Raw genomic sequence first — 16,267 nt, 5'->3', positions numbered from 1 at the left:
TATTTTATTGTCTAGGATCGCCTTCTACTTTTTTTCGAATGACAGAAAAAACTTAAAAACAATAAAGTAGTTTAGTCTTATAAACATTGACTCAGTGTCATAGATATGTATTGGTTGTTTTTTTTTTTAGTTTTTTTTTATGTATATCAATTACACTAATGGACTTTGATAAATGAAATAGTTTCATAAGTAGGAGAAAAAAAAGGGTACACATTGTAAGGAGTGTCAATAAAAGAGCTTTGGATGAAAAATGATAATTCTCTTAGTTAGTCGCTAAGTATTTCATACCCGTATTCTTAGACAAATACAATAACAATGATTCCATACAAAATATAGATATAGATGATACATCCGGGAGGAGATCTACTGATTGAGTCTCAAGAACCCTCTTTTAAAGAGATAAAATCTCTTGATATCAGGGATATCCGAATCTCATAAACAAATATGAATTCCTTCGAATTATGAAGGGGCTCTGCGAAAAATATTAATCGGTATTGTTTTAAAAGTAATTGATTTGATGATTGATATATAATACTGTTTCGAATACAGATTATAACACGAACTACTTTCATAAAAAAGTGATAAATCCTTTCAGTTGTTCCTCCTTCACTGCATCATATTGTTTGAATGTAAAGGGTTTAATGGCGCTTCTTATTCTCACTCGCATCGATAATATTGTGCTTCCTCGTCTAAAATAATAACATTTTTTTTAAATTCCTATACTGTTAAACAAAAACTACAAAATCTATGTTTATACATACATCCTAAAGTATGGAAAATACTTTAATATTCAATAAAGTTGTATTTGTAGACTACCTTCACCAATATATATATGCAAGCTAATTACATTTTTTGATTTGTCGTCAAATAAAAAAATATATATTTAAGCTTTAATACTACTTTAACATATTTAAATTATATTTAATTATTTTAAAATCTATTTTTAATTGTTAGCATACTTTTATTTTGAATTGACCATATATGTAAAACATAATTTTCTACTAAATTTAGTAACTTTTTGAGATTTTTAAATTACATTGATACATAATAATAAATATAATTATCCATATCTGATAAATATTATGTAAGGAACAATTTAATACTTTTTATAAAACCTACTAAACACATAAATTATTGAAATTATTATAAATACATTGATTTTGAGACATACATTTTCTCAAAATAATTATTTTGTACTTGTAACACTTTTTCATCTAAGTCACACGGACGATCTACATGTAAAAAAAATTATTCTACTTCCATATTTCATTTTGAGATGGAAGAATCCCCTACAGATTGACCACCTGAACTTTATCAAACTGATATAAAAAGAAAATGACTTAACCTAAGGTTCTGTCTAAAAGAGAAAAAAATGTCATGGGAAAAATTTAACTGAGATCAACATAAAGGTGAGAAATGTTTGTCATTACTCTAACTGAGTCCAACAGCAATTGTACATTCAATGATGTAAATTTGAAGCAATTAAAAGTATACAGAGTAGCCCTTTGCTTTGGGTATACTGAAGATAAAATAGCAGGAGCTCAAGCTCGGTATGGCTGCGGCTACTCATCTTTTTAAAAGAAATTCCCCATAGACATTCTACCGAGATTGGAACACTTGAAAAAAAAAACATAGAAAACTGAAGATATCACAAAGGATATTAAGCTTTTTTGGACCTAGGATGCAAAGTATGGATGCCTTCCAACGAGAATGAGATGGTAAAAAGAATAGACCAGGAATGTTCCTTTTTCAATCCTTTTTACCTCAACATCTGGTAAAAAATCATTAAATGGAACAAATACATTTTGCCAAAATGTTACATCTAGATGGAGGAAAGTTAAGATAACTTAATTTTCATCCTGTTCCTCATCAAGGGTATGTTTAAACTTGGATAAATCAAAATCCTCCTCTGTTCGTTTTTTTAAAGATATCCAATACATATGTGGCTGTGGTCTCAAAGTGGGATGTTGCTTCATACAACTTGGAAATTAGGACATGATTATCCCTTCCGTCATTGAAGGGTTCGTTTGAATAAGATATTTCAACAAACTTCTGCTTAATATTTCACGAGAGGGATATTACGACAGGTACTTCATTTCCCAGATTGTCTGTTTCCACATTAGTGGAACCCATGGCAACAAACAATTTGTTGGCAGAAACCTGATACGTATAACTGACCATAGTGACATAAATATCAGAATGACGATTGACTTCATCCTGTGGGATTATGATTTGAGTAAAATAGCGTCTTTTGTGTTCGGGATGGGATGATCCAATAAGAAAATTACACAAACAACCTTTCCTGCCTTCTTCACCAAGTTAGGTGTTTAGATCGGAATATACTTGTTTGCAATTGCCATTTAATCACCGCTCTGTACCCCAATAATCCCCCCCCCCAACATCAACTCGTAGATGGGTTTATTAAATATATAAGTACCACTATTTATAGCACTCAAACGGGTAAAACCTTGAGGGAGATCTCCCAGACCATAGAGATGATAAAGAAGGGGACTCTTTCTTTACCACGCCAAAGATTCAAAATATAGCTTAATTTTGTCAAGGCAGGACCTCTGGAGATACTCATCATCCTCATAAAGGGCTAATGCGTGCCACATATTTTAAGGATCAATAACTTTCGAGGTATTTGGCTCCTGTTCTTCAAAGTCTTGAATGAAAAAAGTATTTCAGATACTCTTTCTTTCAACAAGGTTTCTTTTATTTTAATGCATCGTTAACATATAGGCAGTTTTATTTTTTTAATATTTACATATTTTTAACCCTAAAATAACTATTTTTTTTCTTATTGTTTTACGCATGCTTGTCTTATTTACTGTACTTTATAATTTATAGGTGTTAAATTTAAAAAAATGTATAAGCATATTTTGTCAATTATTTCAACGATGCTATTGATTCCATGAATAAGTTCTATATTTTCTAAAAAAATGGACACATAAAGCAAAAAAGAAAAAAAAAAGACGTTTTTGATTGATTACAATAAAATAAAATATATAATATATTCATCCATACCTTGCATAACATAAAAATAAATTAATTTACAATTAACAACAATTTGCAAAAAATATTATTATAAACATAAATTTTTATTATATATAATACACTCAGTCTTATCAACATTAAATGAAACAGTGCTTAGTTATATATATTCCTCGGACAATTCAACGAACAAAGACAAATTCAACTATAATGGTTTGATATATTATAGAGAGTCAACTGACTCTGGTTTATTAGGATAGGCCAACTTCATGAAATACGTAATGAAATAAAAGAGTGAGAGCCAGGCTTCTGCCATTTTTTTTGTCCAAACTTTTTCAAGGGACGGCTCCACGGCTGTTACAAAGCTTTCTCCCATTTTTTCCAACATTTCGGTTTTGACACCGATTTGAAAATGTTTCTTTCCATATGCGATGAGGATCTGGAAATTGTTGAGAGAAATATGGATACAAATATACGTTATACGATTAAATGTACTAAATACAATCAAGGACTACTTACTCGTGCTGCCCTTTCCTCATCATCAAGTCGATGCATAACTTTTTCAATAATAGCCATTACACGTATAGCGTGACTTTTTAAATTTTCGGAATACCTAGAAATATAAAAGCAAAATAAGGGAACTTTTTGTAGATGGTATATATATTGTATATAAAGCCTTGCATAATAAGGAATGTAACTCATACTTACATTTATAATTTTAGGTACATTCCTATATATTAAAATTGTAATTCTCCCTCTAACTATATATTATTTTAAACTGATAAAAATGTCTTTAGACTTGTTACTCTGCTCTATTACTACCTAAAAGATAGATGTAGCTTATAAAATTATGCTCAAATTTAAATAGATAATTGCAATACCAGATGAACTCAATATTTAAAAGTGACTGATATTTACTTCAATTTCACTGACTTCAAAGATTGAATAATTAACATAAAGTTGACTAAAGAGTTATTGCTAGAGTTAAAAATATGTGACTGAACCTACAAAAAGATCGATGATACTTCATCTAATGTCTTTAAAATGGCAGCTTCCAAGTGGGCTGATAGTTCTGCACTCATGTGAGACGTATCTTTAGCTCGTCTTCCTCTACATCTTAATCACACACAACTTAAGGGAGTCAATGTTGCTGAGGTGGACTCGACATGCTTTGTACTCCACTTAACAGCATATGATGTAGTTCATTGGATTTTTGTTTTTTGTTTTTTTTATCCAGATCTACACAGAATCGGTTGTGTGAGCCGGTGTATCATCCTGTTAGAATAAATTAAATGATTTGTTCAGCATGACGAAAATTTTAATGATCTATAATATCACTTTGGACTGAAAGATGGACTAGTACTAAGCCACAGTATGTATATGCCAAATATAAAAATGAAAGGGTATCCTTTTTGTCCCTAGTCTAAACCACGACCCCAAGAATAATCATGGAAGCCAGGTGTTCAGTCTAAGTCATATATTGGAGCTACCTGTATGTATCCTCGAAAAATAAAATCAGTTTGTTCTGTATATTGATAAGTTGAGCAAGCGTGAATGTCTTTGCATCGGAGAAGAAAATCACCCGGTCGCCGTAATATCTCAGATCATTAAGAAAACTCTTACAACGCACTATTAGAAATTGTTGATGTTTTGGTTTCAAAAATGGCCTTTTCTCTTAGCTTATCTCTTCGAGGACGATCCTTCAGACCAGATCAATCTTATATGCACTTGCGAACGCGGGATGGCAGTTAACCCCAAACTGCTGGACAATACATGAGGTGTCATATGTGGACACATATCAAAGTTACAATTCCCAACCTTTTTATTTCCATCTTTGTTCAGAATTGATATATATATATATGTTTGCAACCTCTTGTTTGAAAGATAATAGGGTATATTTGGTTAGTTACATCTATTGGAAGAACACACTCCAATTTTCAGCATGATCGGTCTATTTCTTTCTGTTTGACATTCATTTGAATCGAGGAATCGGCCAGAAAGATTATGGTGACTGTCTTTTAGATTCGCAAAGAATAATTCTCATGGACTATCTAGAAAAGGGTGAAACTATTACACCTATCTATTATTCATTGTTATTGGACCGTTTTAAAACTGAGCTGCAAGAAAAATGCTCACGATTGGCCCATACAAAAGTCCTTTTCTATCACTACAATGCACCATTTCACACTTGAGCAATTGTGGTCACAAAATTAATGAAAATAGGGTTCAAGCTAGAGATACCCACACCACTACAATCTCATGCACCTTAACTCTTCTGTCATTCATCACCATATCATGAATTTTATCAATGATTTCTGGAGTTGTAAACTCAACAGGGCGTCCAGAACGTTCAGTACCACTTGTCCCCATATGACCACTCAGAAAATTTTGAAACCAGTTATAAATTATTCTAATCAAAGGTGAAGAGTTATTTTAGAGATAATTATTATAAATCATCACTGACAATTATCAAGGGAATATTAGATCTTTCCTATTATGTCTTTTAATGTTCATAACAGCAATAAACAATCAACATATCATTTAAATTATTTTTTTAAATCCAACTGTATAAAGTTTAACCTGTTACGATCTTTTTTTTTTATAAATGTCATTTGTCTTATTCATTATACATATTATTATGAAAAACACTCTGACATATATGCAATATTCAATGTACATAATTTATCATGACACTTATACGTTGCAACTCACCATTCGTTCATTTCAATCTCCTTGAGAGAGTTAACTTTTGGAATGAATGCTGTAAGTGTCTCAGGATGCGTTTCAAATAACTTCAGAAATGTGACCGTTCCCACAGACCGAAGGTCTGACTGTATGAGCCTCCAAGCTTGTCTTAAAAGCGCTTTATATTCCTTAGAAATCTCCCAATCAGATTTTGTCTCTTCCATTAATACTTTTAAATCAATTTTATCGACGGGCAATTGTTCATTTGAGAGCGAGGGATGGTGCTCTACGCTACATGTATTTGGAGAAGATTGAATGGGAACGGAATTCCTGGAGCATTTTGATTTTTCTAAGTATTTACAGTGTGAACTCTGACGTTGTCCCATAATTCTGTAATGAACAAAAATATCTTAATAAAGCATACCACAATATATATAAATTTTTAAACATTATTTTACCAGTATGACGCAATTAAAATGAATTTATTATTACTTAGAAATACAATACTTATATTTATTTTAGTATTGAGTAAACTATTTATTGTGTGATGTTAATCTTCCATAGATATCTATAGTACCTCAGAAACTATCATAGAAGATACCTATTTTGGGAATCTAATTGTAATATTTACATATACGAAGAAAAGTAAGCTTAAATTTTAACATAATATATTAACTTAATTCTATGTGGCTAAATTTAAAATCATACAAGTATGAGTTATTTCACGATGAAAAGTATAATATCTTCGACAACTTTTGAAGTAGTTTAACTAATACTAGCAGACCTCCCTAGTTTACTAGTCAAATGATAAATAAAGAAAATGGAATAGGATATTCATTTTCATGTCGATGTAGCGTCTAGCAACACAAAAACATGTATACATTTTTTAATTTATATATATTCATATTGTAAACAGAATATTTACAGCGAAGGTCGGATACATTTGAAACAATTGACAGTTGCAATAGTTCCTTTTTTGGAGCATCAAAAGAGCTATAACCACAAAATGTACATTACCGGTCGTTCAGGTAAATCTGGACTAACTTTAACTCTATCCTGATCAATTAGGGAAGCAAGTAAAGGCTTGAAATTTTATTTACAATTACTTATATCACAAAAGAAAAAATTAATTGAATATATTTGCCATTTTCGCAAATCATTTTCTCGATACGACGCCAGAAGGATTTGCAGGCCTTAACTACGTCCGCGGAGGAGACTTTCTCAAAGTACTTGATGGTTCAGGCCTTTAAGGAGGCAATTCTGTTGTGTAAATTGGCATAGACCTTCTTTTTGAACTCACCCTAAGAGAAGTATGTAAGCCATGGGATTCATATAGGAGGAGTATGGGAACTAGGTGTGGGGTGCCAAAATGACAACTTATCTTCATTAGAAAGTTTTGTGTCTTGCAGGCCTTGTGAGGGGGGGTCGGGTCATGCTGAAGCAAAAACTCTACAATATTGACCTCAGCTTTCATTCAAAGTAACACTTGGTAAGACAGAAGTACCTATTGGTAACCACCTTTTTCTTTAGCTCAAAGAAGATGGGGTGCATGAAACTGCCGTTGCTCCCAATGACCTCAATGGTCATGATCCTGGATAGAAACTAAGTTTTAAAGACGTGAGGGACATTAACACCCTCTGTAGCTAACCATTTGTCGTTATGAATGTTGTAAGATCTGTCGACAGTCCATTGTTTCTATTCTGAATAAAATTTGATTCGGTTACCGTAGGACTTCAAATCGTTGAGTAATTTTCTTCTGTAGGCAGCCCGAGTGGCCTTCATTTTGTGTGCAAGGATATGTTTTTGCTTTTTTGTAAAAACGGTATGACTTCATCTTCCGGTCAGTGTTTATGCCCCTGGAGCCAGTTGGACGGTTTACTTGGTGTTTTTTGGTACAAACGTTAATCATAGTCCCCGAAGATGACTTCAAGGAACGTTTCATGCCTATGAAAAATGTCGGAGTGCAGTTTTTATCACTCAGGGACTTTTGTGGTTTTATTTAATATGTGTTTATAGACGACATAGAATGTGCTCTTTGGATATCTGAACATCTTCTTGATGTGTCCCGCGCAAGCAAATTCAATGATGGTGTTCCACCGGATATCCTACATAGCAAATACTTATCTTGAAGTAGCGAAATTAATTTAAGCTAAGCCTCAACCTCTCATTTTAAAATTGAAAAGCCAAGTTAAATGTTTTCCTTATTGTACAGGATGTAGTACAATATGGTCCCTATTTACTTAAATGACCTCGAATATTATGCAGAGTATTGTGACGAAAATCATTCATTTTTGACTAAATTTCCTCGAGATATAGGATAAAAAGGGGTTTTGAGGGTTAAATTAATTTTTTTAATATAAAAATGCAGTCAATTTTTCAATGTTTTTTGTTTTAACTTATATCATCTGAATAATGAGTAATTTTGCTATCAGCTAATATAATCTTAACAAAATTCAAAAAATAACTTAGTCATAGGAATTTTGAGATACTGCATTGCTCAGTAGAAAGGGGAAAGTTGCAACAAAGGTTTCTATTTTCTTTGCATAGTTTATTATTTTCAATAATAACACTCTTCACCAAGCACTTTTTTAAAGCCAAAACAGAGCCCGCAGAAGTTTTTTCAGCGTAAACTTTTCCAGTCTATAATAATGATCAGTGATCTATAGTATTCATTCAATTATATCGTAATCTAATACAATAGATTAAGATTTAAAAATTCAACAAATAGAAAATCTAGTTATTTACTCATCAAAAAATAATAAATTGTCTAATTTTTTTAGAAGTTATATCCTTAATTTGATATTTTTAACTACTGAAACAGGTTTTTTTACGGAGCAGTTGCAATATTTGACGCTTTGCATTGAAATATTTTTTATAGAAAAACAACTAACCAACAATTGCAAACTCAAAGTAGGTATGTTGTGTTTAAATTGGACGAGTCTAAGTTAAACCAGTCTGAGGAATTGAGCCTAAAAAAGTCAAACAACTACCCTCAGTCTCACTTTGCAACAAAATTATATGTTCGTCATAGCAAAACATAAATATTTGTACTTTAGTTAATAAGTATTATTCGTTATTTTGAGACGAATTACTAAAAAAAGTATTTACACATAAAATTACAAAAAAATATTTAAATATACTTCCAGTTAACGATCCAAATCAAACAGAGTTTATAATTATTTTTAACTGTGATTTAAAGATATATTTGTTTGATATCTCAGTGAAGAAGAACACTTTTTTACTGATATTTACAACCAAAAAAGAGATACTGATACTATTTGGTTTGTTCTAAATATTCCAATACTAAACTTTCGTAGGCCATGAATATAATAATTATTTTGGTTTGGTGAACTTAAATTAAGATTATATAATTATCTTCTAGTTTTAACAGTAATTTTTTTAGGGTAACATTGGCTTGTCATTTGCCGTAACTTTCAAATGTTTTTTATAATTTTTATTGTCAATTATCCGTGATAATTGACTTTTTCTTCAAACTGAACTTGTTTCTCATACTATTAATTGCCCACAGTTTTCTTGAATAATTATTTTAAGTTTCTTAATTAATTGTACAATTCACACATTGGGCGTTTATGAAGAATAAAGATCCTACTGTATTAAGAAAATATTGATTAATTTTCTTTCAATTTTTTGAAAAAGTTTACAATTTATTTACAACATTAAACATAATGATTGTACTGTACATGTAATAGACTATAATTTTGTATTAAAGAGAAAGATAGAAGAACGGAAATATACATTTATATATTTATTTATTTTTTTAAATAAAAGTTATAACTTATTGGTAAAGATTTTTTATTTAATATTTGAAAGTGTTGGATCATCTATAAAGTTTACATTGAAAATAACTTTTATTTTTGAAAAAAAAAATTAATTAAAAAAAAAAAGTTTAATCAAAATCATTATATATTTCCGAATATTTGTTGCATAATTTGTCAAGTAAATATTTATATTAAAATGGTCCATCTGATTTCTAATTCATGAAACAATTTTATTTGACAAGTTTGAAAGCATCACATTGTAAATTCATACATATACACCATGTTCCATTTGTTTTTGTGAAGTTGAAGAGTCATTTTTAATCTAATCTGGTGAGACCTTCCTCTTTTGTATTGTAACATCGAAACATTTTTTCCCTAGCCCTAAATTAACTCCAATGTCAACTTTTATTATCCTCAAATACCCATGTCCCTAGCTTAAATATGGGTTGCTTTAAATATAGAACATTGATCTTGGATGTGTATAAGAGAATGAACAAAAAATTCGATAGCCTGGTTGTCAAAAATCCAAGGGCCAAGGATAGATTTATGATTGAAGCAATAATTTTGTAGGTGTCCCTTATAAGGTATGTCGCTAGGTCTTCGGACTCAGCTATGCCTAAAGGTTTGGAAAAAGTAATAAAGATACACATGAATTTGTTTGGTATTTTTTGATGAGAGTGACTGTGGTTTTGGATTTGTAAAGGAATAATAATGTTTACCAACATTATTTTTACATATATTTACAATGTATTTTGAGGAAACATTTCTACCTAGTATAATTTAATAATCATTTTAGTCAGTTGTCTTGCATTTTTTCCAAATTAGCTCCGAGTAAATGACTCGAAAGAAAATCTCCTTAAAAAAGATCATTCAGATAATCCTTGACTGCACTAAGATAAGTTTGATTTTTAGTGAATCGAACAAATTTGGTCCTTTAAAGAAGTTCAATATGGACTGTTTCTAAGAAAATTTGTTCTATATCACTCCAAAAAGAACATTTGGTCTGGATATGTCTTATTCCAAATTTTGTTTAGATGGATTCTATAAATGAATTGTTGATGACGTCATGTGTTCCTTAAAATGGTTAAAAACGGCAGAATAACTGAAAATTGGTCCATAACTTGAGAACAAAAAAAGGGTTCCAGGTTTTGAAAACAATGAAATTTTGGTCTACGATCTGAGATTGCAGTTTGAGCCCAATTATTGGTTTAAACCGTACAAGAAAAATTACTTAAGACCAAATTAAAAAAATATCATGACTACGCCCGATTTTCAATACTATTTGGTCCATATTTTTTAAAAATAAATATTTACAAAGAACTAAAAACTATAGTCACATTTATTAAGAAGGTAAAATATCATTGTAAATGTACTAGAAAGATTAGCCAAAATTGTAAATATAAACATCTAATAGAATGGATGATGAAAGAACAAGTATGTAGTTATTATACTGATATAACAAATCCAGTGAAACATTAAGGATCCTTCGTAGATTACAATATTAAAAAAATAATCGAATATAGTAAATTGAAGAAAAAAAAATAGTTTCTTTTTTTGAATAGGCTTGATCACTTCCACAACATAAATATATTGAATTTAAATTTAAGTATATTTATTTGAACGATAAGGATAAAAAAACCTAAAAAAGGACACAGCTTCTCTGTCAATTTAAAAAATGTTTTGAAGGAGAACAGCTTAGCTGTTGTCATGACGTTTCATTACGTTAGTTGCAATGGGTATGAGAAAAAGTAAACAAACATCAATTCCATTCCGTATCAAACAAGGATATTGACAGAAATTACTTAGTTTTCGATCTTCAATTGTACTCGAAGTCCAACAAGGACTTAAACCGATATTTAAATACGATGATGAAGATCGTGAATATGTTTAATGGGTATATCAAAAAAATAACCCAAAAATCAACATAGTAACGCATACTATTTAAAGCATGATTTGGAGGAGATCAGCTACAATCAGTTGTGATAAAAGAAGAGGGTCAGAGCCTTTTTTTTCTTTTTCTAATCTGTAGCCTGTTTTCCATCTCTACGTTTTGCTCATCCCTATACATTTATCAAATAAAGTACATTCAACAAGTACAGTACAAGTGAAATCATCCTCGTCTCTTAATTCAAATTACATAAAATTTAATGAATTTCGTGAAATATGAATCCAATTAAGTTGAAAATTGAATATATTCATACAATTTTAAATGATCACACTAAAAATGAATTTTCTCTTAAAGTGGTAATGATCTGTGAAAAGTCATGCGTTGCTCTTCAAACATAGTGAAAGAGACATTAATTTAAAAATGATAGATTGTAAACACATACATACATAAATAAATATAAAAAAAAGTACTAAAGTTTTATGAAAAACAATTTGTATTTACTTTGTTAAAAGTTTTAACAACATTCAATACTTTTTACTCATTAGGAAAACAATGGCCCTGCATATCAAATATATGAATTTGTAGTCTACGTAGATTTAATGAGTTGATACTGTGGTATCTCGTTTGTATAGCTCCAAATAACTTACAAAAGTAATTATCTTATTATTTATCAACGTATTCCAACTGCTGTCCTTCTAAAAATTAATAATTATTTAATAGAGTAAGTATATAGGATAGGAATTTAAATTAAGAAAATTTAAGGATAATGTAGATTGCAATTTATTCCCCCAAAAAATAATTTATCGATTAGTAATTATTTTGTCTTCAAATGTAGGGTTCCAAAATTGAAGGCAACCCCTCAAACCAGCAACCTCCAGCTTTTACCACAGCCTCCAACCTGGCACAGGCCTTGATGAAGAATTTCTTATCCATTTGGCCACTTTCTCAAGAATGGAAGCCCTCAAGGAGATAAAAAATGTAATGTTCTCGTTTTTTTTACCTTGTCTTCAAGATGCTCAACAGATAGTTATGCAAGGGGGTCAGATCCAGCGAGCTAATAGTAGACATTTCATTTACCAAAAACATAAAAGTCCAAAAAATGTTGGTTTTTCCGGAATAAATCCCGTTTCAATTAACAAATTAGAATTCTAGCACGACTTTTGATCTGTTCCCATCAATACTTAAGCTCTTTAGCATAATTATTTATTGAGTTATTTGTGCCTTTGAACCTGCACCCGGCACAGAGGTACACAATAATGGCGTTGGTATTCGTAGGATATTTTCTGAATTTTGTATGTTTTTTTTTAACAGTTTTGCCATTTGAATCTGATGAGCAGTCTTTCATATTCATAAAACTCAGAGTTACCGAGATATTAATGGTCTAACCTTTTCCAGACCCTGTAAGTATTCTCTACGAGAATGTTTCTCTTACACTCATTAATAAAACAAACTTACTATGTTTGTTTATTATAATTAACTACTTAGTTCTTCATTAAAATTTAAGACGTATTTATTAAATAAAGTTAGAAATTTTCAGTGTTTTTGTTTAAAAAAACCCTAATAAAGAGGAAGGTAAAATTTTGTTTGATAGTGTTAAATGTTATTTTGCATGGATTATGAGTATTCTTATCTAGAAAACGTGCATTAATTAAGTTACATCGAAAGGAAAGTTGTTTATGAAGTTCAAAAGTTGTTTTAGAGTAAAAATTGATTTCATCATATTTGACTTTATTTCAATTTAAATGAAACTGAACATGTTGGACATCTTCTATGTTTTAAATTCAATAAATCAAGATATAGTCATTCTTTTCTAAATGTTAAATGACAAAAGATGAACAATTTTTATTTTATTTTTGCAAATCATACACAAAGCTACCTAAAACAAAATAGTAATATAAGCAACAACTGTTTATATCAATCATTTAAAATCATATCTTACTTTTTTATTGTACAGAACAGTTTTTGGACTTTGTTAATTTAATATCACCACATGCAAAAAGTGTATTTATTTCCACCCATTTGCTTCGGTACTGAATAAATGCACATCCAAAACTAAACTCATGCCTCGTTTTTTGTGTATGAGTACACTTTAGACTTCTCCATATATAATTCTATATAGAAAGCGTTGGAGACGCAAAAAAGAATGTAGAAACAGAGGCGGAAATCTTCCTTAGAGTTTTTTTTTACATTATATTTACGTATTAAGTAATGACGGAAACAATGACGTTTTATACTAAAAATAACTATATTGTATTTGTTTTATACAAAAGATTAAAGAGCTTTCTAATACTTTTAATAATTTATTAAAAACTTTTATATCGATTTTCCAATTTATTAAATTTTTTTTAATAATATTTGTCAAAATAATCCATTCAATATTACAAATGTGATGTGTCTACATAAAAACAATTTTGAACAAAAATCAGGAAAAAGATAATTAAATTTTTGACTTTATATATACACCGGCAAGAATTTTTTTTGAGAAAAAAATTCTTAATCGTCATTTTCATTAGAGGTTATGACTTTATCAATATTTTTTACTTAAACCCAATGAAAATGATTATGAAAAAAATAAATCCGAAAAATATTTATTTAATTATTTGTCTGTAAAAATCCATCTGTTTTAGTCAGGCTTAATTTCATTTGTATATTTACTCTCTGGTAAGTATGCGAGATTGGAAGTTCATTCCTTCATAATGGTTATTATTCTATTCTGATGACACATCCATTCTTTCTGGAAAGTGATTAATTAGAAGGAAGTTTGTTAGACAACAAGACAAATACCCACAACACACATCCAAGTTCTGAAAAACCTTCTTGGAAAAGAAAGAAGCCTCTCATATCTTATCTATTATGCAACGGCCAGCTTAATCTCCTAAGTTGAGCCCAATAGAGCTATTGTGGGAACAAATACAGAGAATAGTTCGGGAAAATGTTTCCACAAATAAGTATTTTCATGAATGCTTGGAATGATATCATACTTGCCTATCTTGAAAAACTAACAGCAAGAATCCCAAAAGTCTGTAAAGCAGTTAATGTGGGAAAGGGAGTATTTTTTAATGAAGCTAAACAAAAATATTTTGATTTTTTACAAATAAATGTTTATAGACATATTAAACCTTTAATTTTCTTCATTTTATTAGCCTAACTACTGTGTTACCTGAGGATAAGGTCATAAGTAGTTAGAAAAATAAGTGAAATTCCATTTTTTCCAAACTTTTTCTTGCCAGGGTAAATACCGCCTAATATTCCATAAAGATATTTAAGTCAATTAGGGAATTTGTATTCAAGTTTGTTGGATATGTTAAGATACTCAAAATTCTAATTACAATTCAAAATCTTTATTTGAGTTAAGAGATTTATATTGGGACTGATTTGGTCTATCACAAATAACCCATCCTTTTTTTATTATTTTATTGAGGTGATCAATTTTGACTTCTTTATGTGCAATTTGTGACAGACCCAAAGGGCTCATAAGAATAGTTTCTTGATAAAAAAGGACAAGAATTCATCAAAACATGCAAAGATAATCCACAATCTCTTTTGATATAAATCATTCTAGCTTGCTTTTATGTTGACCTATCACATATATTAATATTTTGTTATTGAACTCTTGATACCTCTGAATTAATTATATTTATGGCAGAAATTTTTAGTAATCTCTAAAAGCATTAAGTAAGAATAAATGCAACTGTTGTGCTACAGTAAGAATAATTTTAGCAGGAATATTTATTATAGTTAGGAATTATGTATTTAGGGGTTAGTTAATTTGCTCACTTTTAAGTCATTCCATTATTTTCCTTCTTTAAGTGTGAAATGTACATGCACGTTACTAGTAATTTAAAGACAAGTTCTATTACTTTTATTAAATGTAGCCTTATTTGAATTAATGAGTATTTATTTTGTACTTAAGCATATAAAGTAATTGTTTTAAATTATGGTAATAACAAATGATATCTTATAAAAATAATATTGCTCAGATTGATTGAATAAAAAGATGAACTTTCTTTTTTCATGCATTGCACAGAAGCAAGTATTTTTAGCAAACTAATTGACGTTCATGAATTCAAAATAGTTAACTAAATAATTCAAATTTAAACATTTTCATTTTAAAAGTATTAGCAACGTGTGCACCGAGCTCATTCAATATTTTAAATAAAGGATACCTACTAAAAGAGGTTTTAAAAAATAAAACTGGATGAGCAAAATACAAAGTAATTTTTTCAATGCAAGATTTTTGGGGGGAAAAAAAAACAACTTTAAGCAATATAATCACTTTTTTTAAATTTGAAAATAGAAAATGCCAAAACGACCACGCGAGCTAACCCTATATATCAGAATTCACTGATTTTTGTTTAGGATATAGGTTTTAGATACTTCAAAGATCTATAAAAATACTAAAAATTGAGATCAATTCGTTAATATAACACTGGTAGTAGTAACTTAAAATACCCTAGTCAAAAAAAATAATCGTTTCCATACTTATTTTTACAACTAATACTTTTAAAAAAGTTGAAATCAAATGAATATTAATATGGAAGTATAATATTGAGAAACAAGTATTATTTTTTATATCAAAGACTGATTAATTGTTTAAGCTTCAAATGATGATTTTTGACTTGTCTTTTGATATGGAATTTTATAATAGCAATGAGGTACAAAGTTGTAAAAATATTTCAATGTTAATTATTCATTATGTTTTGATTGAAAAATACAAATATTTAGCAAAAGTATTTTTATAATAATTTTCAATTGAATTACATTTTAAATGTTATTAAACAATATGACTTTATTTAACATACCTAAATAGTTCATAAGCTTAAATTAAGATAACTAATGCAATTCAAGTTAGAGGCAAACGGATAAAACAACTGTATCAAGTCAAGAAAGGCAATCAAAACCACTCCCATCATAATTACGA

The 16,267-nt window shown here is 29.5% G+C and overlaps 1 protein-coding gene across 1 annotated transcript; it reads right to left on the bottom strand.

Annotated features, from left to right (window-relative positions):
• Positions 1 to 2,910: 2,910 nt before the first annotated feature.
• On the bottom strand, positions 2,911 to 13,426 carry LOC121120805 (neuroglobin). The gene is made up of 4 exons (XM_040715683.2): positions 13,286 to 13,426; positions 5,707 to 6,069; positions 3,514 to 3,607; positions 2,911 to 3,433 (listed from the first exon to the last, which is right to left on the bottom strand). Exons 2-4 carry the CDS (start codon positions 6,063 to 6,065, stop codon positions 3,218 to 3,220), a joined length of 669 nt encoding a protein of 222 aa, XP_040571617.1. The 5' UTR covers positions 6,066 to 6,069; positions 13,286 to 13,426; the 3' UTR covers positions 2,911 to 3,217.
• Between the last annotated feature and the right edge of the window lie 2,841 nt (positions 13,427 to 16,267).

Source organism: Lepeophtheirus salmonis, chromosome 6, assembly GCF_016086655.4.
Source record: "Lepeophtheirus salmonis chromosome 6, UVic_Lsal_1.4, whole genome shotgun sequence".
In the NCBI taxonomy this organism is placed as follows: Eukaryota; Metazoa; Arthropoda; class Copepoda; order Siphonostomatoida; family Caligidae; genus Lepeophtheirus; species Lepeophtheirus salmonis.
This window is presented reverse-complemented; position numbering and strand designations above follow the sequence as displayed.